We start from the raw sequence: 20,128 nt of genomic DNA, 5'->3' as shown, positions 1-20,128 counted from the left end.
TCCCGACCCTGTAACAAATGGCATGGCCGTGGGAGGCGAGCAACTGCCCACAAATAATGACCCCTTGGAAAGAACCCTTTAGACTTATGGACTTTACACGTTTCACGGTTTAACCAAAATAAGACCAGACTGGTTGATTAACGTTCAACTGTGAGCCAGTGTTATTTTAGTATTATTTATTTACAAGTATAGCATGTAGAATTTTATTTAATTTTATTTCAGTTTCAATACTTTTTTTTTTTCATTAAGTTTTTCTTATTTGCACTTTATTTCAATTAACCTGTTAACTGTCACTCACGTTTTTGAAGATAGACATGAATGTGCATGAAACAAACCTAAATTTTTATAATTCATGACTGAAAACATTTTGTAACATGATTTTGATGTACCATTTACATGGTAATGCAATGTCTGATTTTAAAATGGGTTTTGAAGGATGAATTTTGAGATTTTATGTTTTCAAGTGATATATGACTTCTGATGATTTCTAAATAGTGATAGAGAAAAAAACAACGAGGTTGTCTTTTTTTTTAAACAAAGGTCAAAGCTCCTTTTGTAATGTAGATTTCTGAGGGTGCACTCTTGTCATAAATTCATCTATTACTTTTCCTACATAATTTTTAACAAAAAATATTGGTAAAAATGAACCAAAATGAATGAATGTTTGCAATGAACGAAACGCCACAAAGAAAGCATTAATTTAAATGTTTAAATAATTTCATTGTTCATTGTAGGGCTGCACAATTAATGCGCATCTTGTCAGTAAAGCTGGTTCTGTGATTAACAGTAAATCTCCATTACCTGCTTTCAGGTGGAGCAGCATTTACTACATGGAGCAATAGTTGACTGACAAGTTACGTAAAATCGTGTTCATAATCACAGATGATTAAATCGCACAATTATGAAACCGAAGACATCATTTTGCGAATACGAAAGGTGTTTGCTTTGTCAGTGAACTGTGTAGTAAATGCCGCTCCATCTGAAAGCACGTCAAAATACCACATTTAATAAAGTTTTAACTCCAAACTCACTTTTCAATATCAGTCGAGTATTTGAAATAAATCCTTCTGTGAGATGATGTTGCTTCTTACACAAAATAAGGCGCGCAATATATTTCATAGTATTCTAAGCAGTGATAAAGGCTGTGTCGATTAGCATTGAATTTTTATATACTTTATTATAATAAAAAGTATAAGACAAACTCAGATAAACCACATATTGTTGTAGTCGTGTGTTTATTAGTCATGTTGAATCAATGAAAGCGGTTAAATCTTCTGTTTATTCAGCAGCCGTAGTATTTTTTATTTCATTTTCTGCAACGCATATTTGGAGTTTCAGCGTGTGAACGCCCTCTGGCCTTCGGATGGAGATTAGCTGCTGATCACAGAACCATACTTCACTGAAATATACGCAAGGATACAGTGAGCATGTGATCATTTTGCACTGAAGGCACTATGAGAAGTGTATGAACAGTGACGATCATAGCCTTTGGCTGTGGAGGCGGAAGTGATTCAGCAAGGCTTCTTTAGCATGGTGTGTCTGCCGACAGGCAGGTCGGAGCGAGGTGCTGCCACATTAAACAGTCCCCCACCAGGCTGCTTTGTTCCAGACCGCTGCTTTACTCTGGGGCGCAGCTTTCCCACAGCGCAAGTCCATCACTGCCAGAGAATACTGATGCAGCCCGTCTGTCTCAGTGCGCACACACACACACACAGAAACATGTGTGCAACATACAAAAGGCTATAAGCCACGAGCAACTGGCAAAAAACCTGCGCTAGTAAAAATAATCCTGCGACGCAATTATCCCAGCATGCGTCCTTCACACCAAAGGCCAGGAGAAACACAAACAGTCAGACAAGCTAATTAAGCCATCCGCGCCTCATCCTTTCACCACAGGACAGACCGAGCCTATTCAGGGCGGATGGCATATTGTGAGCTGCTCTTTTGAAATGGCCTGAATTTATCATTTAATGCAAAAAAAAAAAAAAACTGGGAAATAAAGGAAGCGGGTTTTCCTTGTCCTCTCCACATACGCTTTTTAAGTCCAGAAAAGTGTTCGAAGACATATTTGTGATGCTAATGAGCAGTTATGCCATCCACAACCAAGACATCTGTTTGGGAGTGTGTGTAAGTTACCATTTCAACCTGCAGAAATAAACATTGAGTGTTGCTGCAGAAATTCTGCTATTTGGCACAATTTAATTAATTAAAAACAGATTATTAGTCATGATTGCAAAGGCAATAATTACAAAAACTACATTTTTATTAATATTTCATATTCCTAAATTATAATTTATATATATATATAACAATATAAATATTATCTAGTACTAAAATTATGCATACATACATATATATACACATTATATATATATATATATATATATATATATATATATATATATATATATATATATACACACATATATATACACACATTATATATATATAATATATGTGTGTGTGTGTGTGTGTGCGTATGTATGCATGTGTATATGTATGTGTGTGCAAAATAAAAAATTTAATAAAAATAGTTTATATAGTAAATTGTTCATATAGACAAACTTTTTTAAATAGTTAAATATATACTTATTAGGGCTGAAACGATTCCTCGAGTAACTCGATTACAAAAAAATTATCTAGGCTCTTTTAATGTATTTTAAATCTCACGTCAGGTTCTTTTCCAATTATTATTTTAATGTGACAGCGCGTTTACGTCAGCTGCAAGCGGAAGGAGACACAAGGGCTGAGTCTGAAATCACATACTGCAAGGAGTCAGTCGTGTTTTGATTCGAGGGCACGGGCAAACGTAAAGAGAACGTTGTGGCGTGTGTCCATTGCAAGATAGAGCTGGCATACCACAACTAGGGCCCTATGATTTTCGCGTTGGAGAAAACACGGATGGAATCACGGAATCCAGTCATAAAAAAAATTAATTTACAGTTTAACGTGGAATGGCACGGAATTTGCCAAATTTTGAATGAATTAATCAAAAATAGGTCATTGCACTTACATCAAATCACGATATGGACTAATATCTGTAAATATTAAGCCGGAACAGTCTGTTTAAATATAAATCCTGGATGTTCTGTGTGTCTCTGTTAATGAATGGAGCAGAAGCGCGGCTTCCTTTATCACACACACTGAACCGCGCGTGACATTCTCAGTGATTTCAGCATCTGCTGTCTCACTAAATAAGGACGTGAACATGAATATCATAGGCACACAGAAATGTAAAGGTATTCATGGCAACCCGTCAAAATAAAATTTTGGTTTAACTTTAAATTATTTTGCCTGAAATATATTACTGTTGTCATATATACGGTTGTACACATTTTTTATTGATAAAATGTAATTTAACCAGCAAATGTAAAAAAAAAGTAATCCAAACAAATTAAAATGGAAAAAAAAAGAATTTGGAATTTGGAAAATAATAAAACTGATTTCATAGGGCCCTAGACGTACAGTAGGAAAGAGACAGGAACTGAAAGAAAAAAAATACTAAATCAGCAAATGCTACGAGGTAGATTCAAACTTTTACAGCTATACAAGGAAAGTCCTTTTTAAAACCATTTTTATCTTAGCATGACAAGAAAAGTAGTTTTTCGTCGTGTATGCATGAGCGTGCAGGGGATAAACGGTGAAGTGGGCTTTTTCTCATGCACGTATGCGTGTGTGTGTGTGTGTGTGCGTAAGAAACAAAGTTTATTTAATGAGCAAGATGTGGGACCAGAGGGATAATCTGCCGCGTTTAGGGATTTGGGGAGAGAAAGACCGAGGTCTGTCCTGCTCACTCGAGCAGACTTAATAAATCTGCCCCGAATGCCCCCACCAAAACATCAGGTCGAGGGCGACACACACACACACACATTGGTGCATGTACATGTCTGTGCCAACTCTCACTTCTCTTTTTAGCCATTACTACAACAATGGCTTTCAGAAGCGACTCCTTGAAAAGCCACAATCAATGGCGCACTCCAATTCACAAATCCCCACCATTATGACATCACTCGTCTGGATCTGGATTCAAAGAACAAAATGGAGGACAAAACACTATTAAACATCCTCAGCCACACAACACACTCCGATATGGTTACAGGAACGTTACTCCCATAACGTTCATACAGCATTGAATGAACATTCACGCAATTTGTACACCGCTGGATGCCTTTTGGACGTGTGGGGTTAAATCCGTAATCCCTGTTTTTAATTTGGTGCGGAGGGTCTTAATACTCCAATTTGGGAGCATATGGGTTTGAAAATTTCGCCAATGTTGTTAAGTGACCTTGAAAAAAAAATGGACGGGTGGGCTTGCAGGACTCAAAAGGCTGCATGTACGGCTACACCGAGGTGGACCATTCAAGTCATGAGGCGTTCAGGCTGGTCAGAGTAAACACTTGCGGTGTCAAGTCTGCTGAGAAGTCATTGCTATGGAGTCACAGCGCCGTGGCAACAAAATAGTGCCGACTACAACCGGGCCCACATTTTCACATGCTCCCTGTCAGCCGTTCATTATCAGACCGAAAAGGAGCTGTTCAGTTCACAACCTCAGCTCAAACACCCAAAAAATACGATGGATATATTATTGGATGCGATTTTTGGGCAATTGGCCCTACGCAAAAGGGTCCAGATGTGACTTTCAAATTGATCCAGTTAATTTCCTTAATACATGGGTCAAACAAGAGTGAAGAGTAAAGTCAGACATACAAAAGAAAAAAAAAAAGACGTGGTATAAGCATCAATTAAAATGCAATAACTAGCCTATATTTTTCATGGTACTTTTTTTTTTGCATGTATAAATATTACACATTCATTAAAATCTTTCAGTTTTTGGGGGGTCGTGGCAGATTTTACAAACTAAACTAACCTTGCCGTGTCATTAAAAGGTCAAATTATGTTAATTTTGTTATAAGCAAGATTAATGACTTTTTCTCTCTTTTTCAAGAAAAAAAAAATAAAATCTAAAAATAAATCGCATTCTTGAAAAGAAAACCTTTTTCTTCATTACGATTTTTTTTCTTCACCCCATGCCCTGTTAATTTTTTTTTTTAAAAGTAAGAATTTTGATTCAAAAATAAAAACATGTTCATTATGAATAAGGTGTTTTCAACTATGAATAGCATTTTAAACATTTTAGAATAAATTAAAATGACAAAAAAGGGTGTCACATCATCGAACCACAAGTTCAAGTTAAGAAATGTTTTTCAACATACTGCCACTCACTGCCAAAATAACTTTCCTTTCTGTATGACATCACAAAGTCCACTTTATACAAGCCAATCAAGTGTCACCCTAATATAATATAATATAATAGAAACTTATATAATAGAATATAATAGAAACTTACCATGAGATGAGTTATTGCATTCAAACCAGTCTAGAAATACAACAGAGTAAACCCCACTTTAAATCACTTACCCTGGGTTATTTAGGCTGATGAGGAAGCGACTCGCTATGTGTAACTCAATCCATAAATGAGTTCATAAGCAGTGATACAGATACAGTGATACAGTGATACAGATCAGCACACCTCTGATTCGCTGCAGGGAAACATCTTGCACAATGCAAATGCATGTCATTACAGATTTACACCTTGGGTTTTTGGCAAAAGTCTTGCTGTTCTTACAAAAAACTAAATTAAATAAATAAATCAGCTCGTGTTCTTTCAAAAGTGTGATTGTACTGTAAGTTAACATGGATTTTGGCACTCCATTGGCAAAATGATGAGAGTGAGAAAAGTGAGATGTTATTATAAACATGAATTTGGCACTTCAACTGTATAATTTCATGCCTTGTACAAGGTTATAAACGGTTAGTAAAATAACGAAGCAGAATTAGGAGGTTTTAGGTCTGAAGTTGCATACAATAATACACAACTGTTAAATGTCACGGCCGCACAACATCTACATTGTTTCCATTTGCAAACAGTCATGCACTGCCAAATCACACATTAGTGGATTGTAAGGTAAATACAAAAACAAACAGTGTGGTTTGAGAACCTAAAAGGGTGATGTAATAAAATGTATGATGAATATTTAATCTTCGCGATAAGTTTCAGTATACACACTTACACGGATGCCTTTCCTGCCAATGCTAAGCTCAAGACAGCTAACAACATCAACACAAGCGCCAACAAACCGCTCGGTTTTCACTCACCGAGTGCCTGGATTGTGGAAACATCATGTCAGTTTTGGTCTTCGGGGTCTTGCCTTCTCCTCCTCAGAAAACAAGGAAGCAGTTCGCACAGCAGACGGTTATATTAGTGTGTGTTTTCTTTGTTCCGTCGCTAGCTGAAGCTCCTGTGCCAGCTACAGGCAGCTCGCGCCGCTGCTATGGCAATAAAGCAGCCTGATGTGTGCCGCACTGCACGCGCTCTTTAACACGCATTCGGCATCAAAAAATGATCCGGAGATGATTTGCTGGAATCTGTCGGATTGATATGGCGTCTTTCCTGTCCCTTTTCCACGTTAGGAATGAGCTGAGATGAGGGCTGGCGGATCTCTCCTCTCTGGTTGGAGGAAATCGAGTGACTGTGCAAGAGATGAAGTGGAGTTTGGGAGCTGATGGCTGCTGGTCTTTTTTTTTTTTCTCTCTCTCTCTGTATGTGTGCGTACATACATACATACATACATACATACATACATACATACATACATACATATATACTTACGCTAATAATTAGACTTTAATTACATTAATAAATAGTTAGATAAAATATTTATTTTTATATTTATTTTTAATATATTTATTAAAATATATATTTCTGAATAAACATCAAACATATATGTATATACACACACACACACACACACACACATATATATATATATATATATATATATATAATTATTATTAATATTAATATATAATTATATAATATATATATTATATCATATATAATTATTTTTTAATGTAAAATTACGTTATAGTAATATCGTTTAGAAATTCATTGTAAGAAATACAATTATATACAATATTTTATTTATACATTAAAATATATTATAACATTTTTCCATTTACATTATTTGCAAATTATATAAATATATGAATCAATAAAAATTACTTAAATCTGATCAGATTATTGTGTGTGATATGAACAGTTTATACACACACATACACACACACACACATATATATATATTATATATATATATACTTCAATTTTGATCCTCACATAAAACCTCAACATTTAAAAATAGCATACAGCCATCTAATAAATATGCTGAAATTTGTGCTGTGTGTGAATCATTTTGTCATGTTTTATGTCTACCAGGACTCTTAATGTAGATGATGTTTCACCAGGACATTTATCTTTCTTGTAAATAAAAGGCATAAATAAAAGCGCAACACAGACGCAAACATATAGGAACAAATTTTATTCCAATTTAAAATTGATTTTTTTTTTTAAAGGAGAAAGCTATGAAAGTAATTTCAATGCATGAATGAGGTTCAGACAAAAGTGGTTGAAATGAAACATACAAAAAGAGAAATAGGTCTAAAATACTGTAAATGAGCAATATTTAATCCCCTTGTCAGCAGGGTTTCGTGTTAATATGGATTCTCCTTTACCCAACCCTTTCCACCGAAAACAAACACATGCAATTAAAATTGAATTTCTTTTAAAAACAGCAGTTTGTCACCTTTAATCTTAAATACAGAATAAAATTTTCCTTTTCCTATTGCGCACTTACCATAAATCACATACTTAATGTTTATTTGTTTTTAAAAACCGGACCATAAAATACACAAGTCCTTTTTAAATGATTTCCACAACATTGGCACTTGTAAAGAGTCTGGCTCTACAAATCAAAGGGATTGGCACACTCAATATAGTACATAATTTACATTTGGTAACCTTTATATTTATAAAAAAAAAAAAAAAATAAAAAAAAAAAGCAACCAACCGAACAAGAAATACATTACAAAGTATTACAATACTTTGATTTTATACACCACTACACAAGTTTATTTTATCCGTTTTATCAAAAACAAGTGTATTATATTAAAATGTCCTACATACAAGTGTTCAGGTAATGCATCGACATTAGAAAAGAAAAAAAAAGGTAAAGATAGCTTCATATTGTTCACATCCATCACGTCAATGTGGACCTCAAGCGAAAGCATCATTTCTAATCATTAGTGTCTGCAACTCAGAGTACCAAAAACAAGTTTGTAGGAACAGATACGTCACACGAGTGGAGTTCGTTCCATTACTGCAGATTAGGTTCAGTGCATCAACCCAGGGAGGAAAAATATATCACAAATCGTTGAGAATGACCAAAAATTCCCCTTGAACACCAGCAGAACAGGATATCTATGATATTTTTACCATCTGTACAATGTATTCTGATGTTTTGTGGTACTTAAGGGGTACGAAATGACTGGTTGTAGTGTTTCTGTTGGATAAAGAAAGGTGTTTCTCAGATTAGGCTAAGCCCTTTAAAATGAAAGCTGTATGTCCAAAAGCTTTAAATGTTCATGTGTTCAGAAAAAAAACATTGTAAGTTTGCAGGTCCACTATTGGTACGACAACGAAACAGTTTGAAATTGGCATGATGATTGACAGTACCATCCCACCCAAGTAAACAGTTTAAATTGAAGTGTGAAGCCCTACCCAGAAGAAAGACGGTATGCAAATCTAGATGTTTGAAAATCTAAATAAACAATAAATGCTTAAAGTTTAACTGGCCTAGTACGAGAGGATCTAGGTAAAAACAGAAAAAAAAAAAAAAAAAAAGTTAATTTGGCAAACAATTCGTAAAATGCACTAAAAGGTCCAAATGTATACGCAAAGAAGGATTATAGGATTAAATGCAACAAAACTGCAAATATACAGGGAAAATTGAGTATAACCTTCAAAACGACACTTCCAACATAATTAGTCTCAAAAAAGGAATCCTCCTACAATACATTCAATTACTGGTTTACAAAAAAATTGCGCCATCAAATGACTATTGCGATTCAAATATTTCGCTAAATCATTACGCGAGATGTTGTGATTTACGCAAATTCAGGTTCTCTCAGGCTTTGTTTATATAATACGAACAAAACCAATAAGACTTGTAGGAGTGCTATTGTGCAAATAATTCATAGCCAGTCAGGCAAAAAAAAAAAAAAAATTCAGATAAATGAGTACACGATACCGTCATGACCCCCAAAACCAAACATGGCAAAGAGAAACACGTGACACCACCGCATACCTTATTCCTAACATACAAAATCAAAACGATCAATTTGAAGTCGCTTGACTAGCGACCAAAAAAAATAGCATACATTTTCTGAGGGTCTCTGAAGGTGCTCCTTGGATGCACTGCAAGCTGAACCCATGGAAAATGGCAACTCCCGTGGTGTCCCCCGCGCTGTCCCTGATTCAGATACCCACTTCGGCGTACCTATTGCTCTATTGTCTTCATAGAGTCCTTTCATTCTTCGCCCGCTATTAGCCCTTGTAATGAAAAGTATGAAAACTCACCTGGGATTACATCGTAAAGACCCACCCCACCCCCCTCAAAAAAAGCCAGCTAGCTATGGAATCTAAAAAGCTAAATCAAGCGAGAATTAAGATATGGTACTACAAAACCAAGAGCGAACTCTCAAAAAACAACGCGAGCAGAGACCAGTTAAGAATTCAACCACTGATAAAATTCTCAATTTCCTATTTGCATAAAGCGACATTGATGAAATGGAACTTCAGCTTCCCATTCTCAAGCATTTCAAATATAAGAAAAGAACGGCGACAATCGATTTACGAAATACCAAAAAGAAAAGATCACTTACCAATGGAATTTTTTTTTTACAGCAGTAGAGACTCAATTACCGATGGAAAAGTGAGTCGGACTAAATTACATATCTGGTCCATAAATTACATAAATAAAAAAACTAAAATCGATTTCACCATATATAGCATTTTTGCACTGAGTTCCAAATGAGTTTACGAACATTTACATCACTGGATATTCATATCTCAATGTTATACGGAGTAAAAGCATGAATGAATCGTCTAGGAAAGGCGTTTATTTGATTGCTTCGGTCAAAGATTCAAAACCAATGTAACAAAGCATGTAAACAAATCACAATCTTTCAGTAAATATCTTTGAATACTAGCTGGATCCCTTTAATTATACTGATTAAAAACCCAATACTGGCAAACATCAGACTGGAGGAAACAGCCACCTGAATGATCAGTTATGTGGATACATTTTAGGGAAAACTGAACGCTTGAAGAAAAAAAAAATTTTTTTACTAATATTATCTGTCACTTATTACGAAAAATTCACATGGTGTGCCATCTCTTCCAAGCAGTGATGGGAAATCTCTATACTTCACTCCTAAAATAGTATTAAATCAAATCACCTCCACCTCTAGTGTTATAGCATGTGATTGCACAACTATCACCTGGTTAAATTCAGTAATGCAAGGTGAAGTCCTTCAAGAATGTCGCCCACTCATTGAGTCTCCAAGTGTTTCCATTAAGTTCCTACCTCAGTTTCATTCAGGTAGAGCCCAACTACAGCCCATCTACAGAGCAAACGAATGCTCTTTATCATCAGGCACCGGTTTAAGGGTCCAGCTTTCGTGTTTGAGGAAGATTGGATGATAAAGCTATCAGCTGGAGGGGTCGACACTCAGAAAGAGAGGAAAAAACAGGCAAAGATGAGGACTATGAGAAGATCCAGTGCCTGATGGGGGTGAAGATGTGTCCGAACGGTTTCCGTTCATGTGTTTCTGCGTGTGAAGTGTGTAGTGCTTTCGGCCATGTGTGCGCTGCAGGTATCTCGCTCTCGTTTGGTTTCTCTCTCACACCAAGTTGTACTCTTTCAGGTTGTGCTGCAGGATGGTGTCCTTGACGGCCGCGAAGACGAAGCGGATGTTTTCGGTGTCTGTGGCACAGGTGAAGTGCGAGTAGATGATCTTGTCGCTGTCTGGGTTCAGGTCCACAAACATCTTCAGGATGAACTCGCGGCCAGCCTGGGCGTCTCTCTGGGGACCTGTGAGTCGGTAAATGAGATAAGCATTGATTTTGAAGACAAAACAGGCTATGGGAAGTGTATTTGGAAGTGGTTGTAGTTCACAAGTCTACCACATTGTGTCAGTGTAGGCTTCATTGTAAAAAGCTTGTTACCATCAAATTCAGGGAAATAGTCCACCAGGTGAGAGTACATGATCTTCTCTTCCAGAAGGTCCTTCTTGTTCAGGAACAGAATGACTGAAGAGTTCATGAACCAGGGGTAGGTGATGATTGTGCGAAACAGCGCTTTGCTTTCCTCCATGCGATTCTGCAGAATTCAGAAACAACAAAACAACAATGAAAGAAGCGGCCCAGCTTTGACTTTTGCATCATTAACTGCGTTTAATGCAAATCTAGCTGATAAACCTAAATGGAATATATTTCCAAATATTATCCTCATATTATATTACTCTTAAATACACAATTTATAAAATAAAAATGATACAAGTAAATAATAATTAACTAGAAATTAAATTGAATTATGTATAATGAATGTCACTTTTACACATTTTAAAATAAGATATCTAATACTAATAATAAATGCATTTAAAATGCGTGAATACATTACAAAAATCTATAAAATAAATAATATAAATAATAATGTAACGATCACAAATATTAATTTATAAATGAACATCATTCATTTGAAAAAATAAAACATTGTATTAATACTAAATATGAATAATTCAAAATGATATCAAATGATATAAATGATATACATAAATACAAAATCACTAATACTAGTAATATTTATTCTAATAAATAAATTACAAAATATAAAATTAAACATTAAAATTGCTCGTCATTGAATATATTAATTTTAACGTTTGTATACACTACAAAAAATATATATAACTAAAAAAAACTAATACAAATATTGATTATAATAACTACTTTTTTAAAAGTATAATCAATGTAACAATTTAAAAATAATAAAATGTATAAATGTTCATTATTAATTTGATTTATACATTATAAAAACTACTTAGACAATAATATTAAATTATATCTTAAACAACTGATCAGATACATTAATGAATTCTTATTTTGATATACACATTATAAAAATATATAAAATGTACAAATAATTAAACAAAAAATTTGTAAGTGTACATTATATTAATTGTATTTTTTTATACAGAACTACACAGTCACAAAAAAACTACAATACTAATATTGATTATAATAAATAAAAAATAAAAAAATAATAATAAAAAAAAATCACCTCATTGTCAGATTCCACAAGGACCTGGTCATATTCGCTCAAGGCAACCAGGAACATGATAGACGTAACGTTCTCAAAGCAGTGGATCCACTTCCTGCGCTCTGATCTTTGCCCTCCGACATCCACCATCCTGAGACAAAGGGGGCAAAATAGGAGTTCACATAAAAGAATGGTTTGATGATTATAATGACAATGAAAAAGGCTATGCCAGTGGTGCTTATTATTCTTAAAAAATAAAAGTTATGCCAACATTTGGCTTTTGGGTAATGCCAATTCTAAAAGAGGTTTGTAATGTTTTTTTTTTTTATCAGATTACATCTAGAGGCCCTGCAATGCCACCAAAAATAAATTGGTCCTTAAGTATGTAAACCACTTGTCACACAAAATTAGATGCATCTCAAAAATCACATGTCTGTTATCATTATATTAACATTTTGGCAGGAAAATCATAAGGTTAATTGCATTACATCTGGAATTAATTCTCACAAACATGCACAAATTAAGTCATGACTGTGTGGTTTCCAGGTATCAACTGTTTGGATAACATAAAACTGAACAAGACCAGCTCAAAACAAAACAGCAGACATTAAACCTTCCCAATTTAATACTAAGAATTACAGAAGTTTTGAAACAGGACAATAAGCACGTAATTATGATTTCATCATGCAGCTGGAGAGTTTGGGGTCGGAAGAACAGATCTACGGTTAAGCATGGAGCCGGTCGTCTTCAGTTCTGATAAAATGGTGACATTGTAAGAGGTGAATTTCACAAAGGAAGCAAAACTAAACACAAACATTTATAAATACACCACATACAAAAACAGAACTGTAGAGTTTCAGTTGTATACTGGGATTAGTAACATCTATACAAAGACAATGAAAGAATGGATAGGACGGACGGGGTGAATGAGCGAGGAAAAAGCATGTTCACAGACTTGCAGCCACTTTATTAGTAAAGACCAGGGACAGATGAAAAAACAGATATGAAAGGTGCACATGCCAATTCACAACAAAGCAAATATTAAAGATGAACTAAACATACATGGGCTTTGGCGTTTCATGAACAAAAGTAGTTTTTTTTATTATTTGTAAAACCTCATCGAACAAAAAGTTTCTTCATCGAGGGGCTCTTCTGGCCTTATAGATTTGTAGAAAATTCACTTTTTAAATACTTTTCATACTAGTTTGATAAGTAACTATCTAATAGCAAGTACAGATTTAACAAATCATTTGTTCGGCAAGCCATACTCACACCTTTGTCTCACTAAGGTGAATTTCATAGCTGGCATTTTATGTATGAATTATTATCATAAATAGCAGCCCTTAATGTCGATCAAATCGATCCACCATGACAAACAGAAAATATTTTTTTATTTAACACAGGGGCTAGATTAACAAATAATCAGACACCACGCGATTTAAATATTACATCAACGTTTAAAATACTTTAGGAATTTCTTCGCAGATAAAATGGATAACATCAGAAATACAATAACAAATGTAGATTCTGCAGCATCTAACACTTCAGTTTCATCCATCGCACCCAAAGATAAACTGCAGTGCTTTACAACTATGGGACAGGAAGAGCTAAATAAACTTATCACTGCATCTAAACTAACATGTTTATAAGCTAAACTAAATTACTGAAAGAGTTGTTACCTGTAGCGGAAGAACCGCTTCTCAATATCATTAACTCGTCGTTATCTTTAGGTCACGTCCCAAAACCATTCAAGCTGGCGGTTATTAAGCCTCTTATTATGAAACCAAAACTAGATTCTAGTGTACTGGCAAATTATAGGCCTATTTCAAATCTTTCATTTATGTCTAAAATTTTTGAAAATGTTGTGTCTGTTCAATTGTGCTCCTTCCTGCATAAAAAATATTATCTATATAAAGAATTTCAGTCAGGTTTCAGGCCCCACCATAGCACAGAAACTGCACTTGTTAAAATTACAAATGACCTGCTCCTTGCGTCAGATCAAGGCTGCATCTCATTGCTAGTTTTCCTTGATTTTAGCGCTGCGTTCGACACCATAGATCATGGCATACTCATAGATGGATTACAAAACTATACAGGTATACAAGGGAAGCTTTTAATATGGTTTAGATCCTACCCTTCTGATCACTACAACTTTGATTATTTAAATGGGGAGTCATCTCATTTATCACCAGTAAAATATGGAGTGCCACAATGTCCTAGGTCCTATGCTATTTTCAATATACATGCTGATAGCCTTCCTGATAATGTTTGGGGTTCACACTCTCTCTGTTTAAATCTAGATAAAAACATCTCTTTCGGCAAGCATTCAAATAATGCATCTCATAATTTTGGACTGCAGTTGTATCTGATCAAATGAGCAGTATAATTATTTAGCTTGGGTAAAACAAATTAATTTTACTAGGTTGGAACAGCAGCTACGCTAATGATGTCTCTATTTGTTTGTCTGTTTTGCCACGGGATGCAACTAGGATTTACACAAGCTTCAGTCTGGATCCAGAACACCTGAGAAATATCACATGGTCCCAAGTATTCAGACCCTTTGCTGTGACACTCATTTATGAACTAAGACCTTACAGCTCACAGTGCATGTCAGAGCAAATGAAAATGAACTACCTGAAGAGCTCAAAGACAGAACTGTGGCAAGGCACAGATCTGGCCAAGATTACAAAAAATTCTGCTGCACTTCAGGTTCCTAAGAGCACAGTGGCCTCCATAGTCCTTAAATGGAAGCAGTTTAGGACGACCAGAACCCTTCCGAGCTGGCCGTCCGGCCAAACTGAGTTATCGGGGGAGAAGAGAGCCTTGGTGAGAGAGGTAAAGAACCCAAAGATCACTGTGGCTGAGCTCCAGAGATGCAGTCGGGAGGTGGGAGAAAGTTATAGAAAGTAAACCTTCACTGCACTCCACCACCAGTCGGGGCTTTATGGCAGAGAGGCCTGACGGAAGCCTCTCCTCAGTACAAGACACATGAAAGCCCCCATGGACTTTGCTAAAAAGAAAAAAACACCTGAAGGATTCTCTGGTCTGATGAGACCAAGGTAGAACTTTTTGGCCTTAATTCTAAGCGGAATGTGTGGAGAAAACCAGGCACTGCTCTTCACCTGTCCAATACAGTCCCAACAGTGAAGCATGGTGGTGGCAGCATCATGCTGTGGGGGTGTTTTTCAGCTGCAGGGACAGGACGACTGGTTGCAATCAAGGGAAAGATGAATGTGGCCAAGTACAGGGATATCCTGGATGAAAACCTTCTCCAGTGTGCTCAGGACCTCAGACTGGGCCGAAGGTTCAGCTTTCTACAAGACAATGACCCTAAGGACACAGCTAAAATAACGAAGGAGTGGCTTCACAACAACTCCGTGACTGTTCTTGAATGGCCCAGCCAGAGCTCTGACTAAAACCCAATTGAACATCTCTGGAGAGACCTGAAAATGGCTGTCCACCAACATTTACCATCCAACCTGACAGAACTGGAGAGGATCTGCAAGGAGGAATGGCAGAGGATCCCCAAATCCAGGTGTGAAAACTTGTTGCATCTTTCCCAAAAAGACTCTTGGCTGTATTAGATCAAAAGGGTGCTTCTACTAAATACTGAGCAAAGGGTCTGAATACTTAGGACCATGTGATATTTCAGTTTTTCTTTTTTAATAAATCTGCAAAAAATGTCAACAATTCTGTAATTTTCTGTCAATATGGGGTACTCTGTGTACATTGAGGGAAAAAAATAAATTATTTTAGCAAATGGCTGCAATATAACAAAGAATTAAAAATTTAAGGGTGTCTGAATCCTTTCCGTACCCACTCTATATTTTTCATTTGTAAATGTTAGAAAGTCATGCAAATATAGCCATTTTGCTGTCAGGAGTGGGCGAATCTTACGCAAGTAAACGAACGCTGTGCTAACTGATGGAGCGCAATAGAACAGGAGCTCAATCATTTTGAGGAAAATATACATTTTGTTAAAATATTTGTTGTTGGACATTAAATGTGACATGCAGAATATTAAACCTACCTAAGTATATTAAGTGCAGTAACTGTAAATCAAATGCAAGCTAGGTAATACTGCCCTAATTACTAGCTCATGTGATCCTCTTCAGTTAAAATCTTTTTTTTTTTTTTTCATTTTTAATTGAGTGATTTTAACTTAATTTGGTGTTTTTAATGCTTTAAATAGCAATTTTAAATTGCATTGTTTTAATGTTCTACTAATAACCATGAAGTACAGCTGTCATAAAACCAGAGAGAAAGGCTGCATAACTTCTGATCAACTGAATGTGCATGTAGCAGCATGTTAAAAAGTTTTCATACATCTTTAAAAAAAAAAAAAAAAAAAAAAAAAAAAAAAAAACAACATTAAATCTTTGCCACAATACATTAAAGGGATCGTTCACCCAAAAATGAAAATTTTATGTTTATCTGCTTACCCCCAGGGCATCCAAGATGTAGGTGACTTTGTGTCTTCAGTAGAACACAAACTGAGATTTTTAGCTCAAACCGTTGCAGTCTATTACTCTTATAATGTAAGTGGATGGGAATCACGGCTAAAACATACCCCCCCAAAAAAACACCTACATAATTTTTTTGTTTATTTGTTTTAGCCGTGATTCCACTAAATAAATATTTTATATTATTTTATAACAGCTTTACTTAAATTACAGTTTTTTTATACTATATGGCTACATATACCTTTTATTAATAATATTTTATAATTAGTAAATGTTTACATCTCTTTCATTTTAATTTAGTAGACGTTTTAGTCATTTTGTAGTTTGTCTGTAATTTTTACAGTTTTACATCAAGTTAAAGGAAAATGAGAAAGGTTAACTTGGCAACTAGCTGAAACAGTTTTTTTTTTTAATATAAAAAATTCTCCAAGTAAAGACTTTTTTCATATTTTTAGTTTTAATTATATTTACCCTGCCTACAGTTGAAGAAACACCCACTCATAATTGTATTTTACATTAATTGAGCCGAATAGTACAGTCACATGCGGTACATGTTGCATTAAAGCAGATTAACGTTTTGTCTTAATGCAAACAGACAGAAAATGAATAAGTGCATTACAAGAATATGCTCAGCTTAGTCAGCAGTCAGGTTACGCTCACTGCTCCTAAAATTAATGGAAATGTACAAAGACAAACTCACTGGAGATTCCAGCTAAAACAGAAGGGAATAATCAGAGCAATTCTCAGCTGTGCTATTTTTTTCCCTTATTACACCTGCATTCGTGCTCGGTGAGGCAAAACATAAGAGAAGGGTTTTATTTTATGTAGGCAACACAGTCTCGCTAGCTCAGTCTCTAGTGGCCAGGCATAAAGCTTTGATAAATGGACTCCTTCAGTAGCTACAACCTAAAATAAAGCCCCTTCAGCCAGCCTCCATTCCTGCAGGAGGTACAGCTGACCTACTTACGAGGATAAGCTCTCTTACTCTGGAGGACGAGGAAGACAACTCAACCTTGATACAGAATGTTTAAATGGCTGGGGTTGAGGAGTTTAGTGTGTAACCAAGTAGGTTACTTAACCAAAACACCTGCATTTCATAACGTCGCCTACAGAGGTTATCTGCATTCTGTAGTAGCAGTCACCTGAAACCACATGTGATCTACCTTGACATTTACCTGGAATGTGTCCCAGCCACCTCCCAGAGTAGTCTGCAAGTATTTGTTTGTTTTAAATGCAATAAACATTCACAAAAATGGTATTTGTACATGTCAATTGCAGAACAAGAGGGAACCTTGTTGTAAGCGAAGTTATTTTTGACGCTAGCATGCGTAGGAGGGGTTTGACACGCTGGCTTCCAATCGATTTGCGGTCTTTTGTGATCACCTCTTTTCAGAGGATTTCTCTCTCATCTAGGCTCTAAACAGGGGGGTTGTGGAGTGCTACTCATTGCCACATCACCTGCCGAGCCGTGGTTCGTATATATATTCCCGCTTCAAGGGCCTGAGCTCTGTGTGGTAATGTTCTCTTGTGTGCAGTGGATTCTACTTTAATGCCTTGAGTTGCAATGTTTAAAAGGTATAAAATGTAATAAAAGGTTAAAAGAACTCTGACTGGTTTTATACATTTTTTGTAGTATGGACCTTTTTGGCATTACAAATTTTTACATTTACATTACATTTCAGTTTCTCATTATGCAAATAATAACGTTGACTGAAATCTTTATTAAAGAAGGCGTGGCAAATTTGCAGATACTTTCACCAAAGAAAACATTGCTGGTATTCAAAAAATGTCAAGTGAAATGAAATCAAAACAAAAAAGTTTTGGTATCAAACTTAAAACTAGAGCATTTAAAATGAAAACTAGGATATTGTATAGAAAGAGTTTTGTCCTGCTAAACACAGTTTAGTATATTTAAATAAAAAATGTAATAGAAAGGTTAAAAGGCAAAAACAAAAGGCAAAAAAGAAAAAGCACAAATCAAATAAAAAGACAAAAACAAATCAAATGCAAGACAAAAATAAAAAGATAAAATGCAAATCAAATGACAAGTCAATACATTATGCTTTTTAAAATTGGATTGCTTAATACAGCTTAACGTACTTAAATTTATATATTTTAGAAACCAAACAAAAGCGAATGGCAAACAAAACCAAAAGCAATATTGTTCTAATGCATAAAAACTGTTGCTATCACTCCTAAGAACTTGGTTCTGGTTAGAACATGGATGAACCCTTATGTCTCAAATCAACCTTCAATCCACTGAATTTCGCACACATAAATAATGATAAAGACGAAAAAAAAAATGGATGAATGTTAATGAAGTTAATGACTAAGAATGACATTAACAGCCAGTAACGTCAGAAAAGTTGATAAACTTATCGAACCTTGTTTGTTTAACTGGCCGAAGTGTACCAGATCAATGCACTGATTCGCAAAAAGTTAACAAACATAAAGACATTAAAACTTTGGGAGGAGTCCTCTCCGACATTATGATCTACCTGAAAATGATGCTTTGCAAGTCGAAGGGATATTCAATAATCCCTGTAGTAGGGATGCGAACCCTAAGCACGTCTTGCTGAGTCGGCAGAAACGACGGGTCTGCGATACGGTCCAAATCACTTAGATAGCTAGAGACAAGGAGAAATGGAGAGAAAGGAAGAAAGAAAGAATCAAGCATGGCAGCAGATCCCTTTAAGATCCCCTTGGAAAAACAGTGAGGGAACGCCACTCGGGATCCTGGGATGCAACCCCACAACCTTCTGCTTACTCCGTTGATGATCTCTACAGTGAGTTCCCCCAAAACAACACTCTTTAAAAGAAGCAAAGAAACAACAATAGCAAAGGTTGAGCCCCGGATAGGTGTGAGAATGCAATCAGGGAAGGCAGAAGTGCAGTAACAGCAGCAGGTTAAAGGTCAGGAGACAGCGGCGGCAGTGAGGGTGTGCCGTGGGATTGGTGATACCTGAAGATTATATTCTCCAGGTCAAAGGGATACTCTATGATGCCAGTAGTGGGCACTCGGACCCTCAGCACATCCTGTTGGCTGGGCACGTATCCCGGAAGCGATATACGCTCTAAATCGCTAAGGTAACTGTGGGATGAACCGGTGAGAAACAGGAGGAATGTACATGTGTGTTTATATTGTAGACCCACACGGAAACTCACAAAAAATCCTGAACTTTTCATATTTTCCATGCAGTTTTGGAAAACCTGTAAAACTGATTTAAATATGGTTAAAAAAGAAAAAAGGTATATTAAAAAAGTATAAATACTTAAATATTCAAACCCCAAAACATACATTTTGACTTATTCTTATTGTTCTAGACCTGATTCTCTTTCGTGGAACACAAAAAGTTTAGAGAATTTTTACGCTGCTCTTTTTCCCCCTTTGAAACTTGGTGGGACTATTTCAGTTACAAGCCACAGTGCATGAACATTGAGTCAAACCTGGGA

The 20,128-nt window shown here is 35.7% G+C and overlaps 2 protein-coding genes across 6 annotated transcripts in view; both read right to left on the bottom strand.

Annotated features, from left to right (window-relative positions):
* LOC113065001 (amino-terminal enhancer of split-like) overlaps window positions 1–6,550 on the bottom strand; it is a 28,659-nt gene extending 22,109 nt beyond the window's left edge. Inside the window, exon 1 of one of the 2 annotated variants that reach the window (XM_026236089.1) lies at window positions 6,157–6,550. In XM_026236089.1, the coding sequence (XP_026091874.1) occupies window positions 6,157–6,183 (27 nt within the window). In that variant the 5' untranslated portion in view covers window positions 6,184–6,550. The remainder of the gene's footprint in view (window positions 1–6,156) is intronic. The other variant, XM_026236088.1, reaches the window with a different exon arrangement.
* An 808-nt stretch (window positions 6,551–7,358) lies between these two features.
* The window catches only part of LOC113064999 (guanine nucleotide-binding protein G(q) subunit alpha-like), a 29,299-nt gene continuing 16,529 nt past the window's right edge, over window positions 7,359–20,128 (bottom strand). For 2 of the 4 annotated variants that reach the window (XM_026236085.1, XM_026236084.1), the window contains 5 exons: window positions 19,638–19,766; window positions 19,174–19,302; window positions 12,234–12,363; window positions 11,123–11,276; window positions 7,359–10,988 (listed from right to left, as the gene is read on the bottom strand). In XM_026236085.1, the coding sequence (XP_026091870.1) occupies window positions 10,798–10,988; window positions 11,123–11,276; window positions 12,234–12,363; window positions 19,174–19,302; window positions 19,638–19,766 (733 nt within the window). In that variant the 3' untranslated portion in view covers window positions 7,359–10,797. The remainder of the gene's footprint in view (window positions 10,989–11,122; window positions 11,277–12,233; window positions 12,364–19,173; window positions 19,303–19,637; window positions 19,767–20,128) is intronic. The other 2 variants (XM_026236087.1, XM_026236086.1) reach the window with 2 other exon arrangements.

Source organism: Carassius auratus, chromosome 47 (genome assembly GCF_003368295.1).
Source record: "Carassius auratus strain Wakin chromosome 47, ASM336829v1, whole genome shotgun sequence".
In the NCBI taxonomy this organism is placed as follows: Eukaryota; Metazoa; Chordata; class Actinopteri; order Cypriniformes; family Cyprinidae; genus Carassius; species Carassius auratus.
This window is presented reverse-complemented; position numbering and strand designations above follow the sequence as displayed.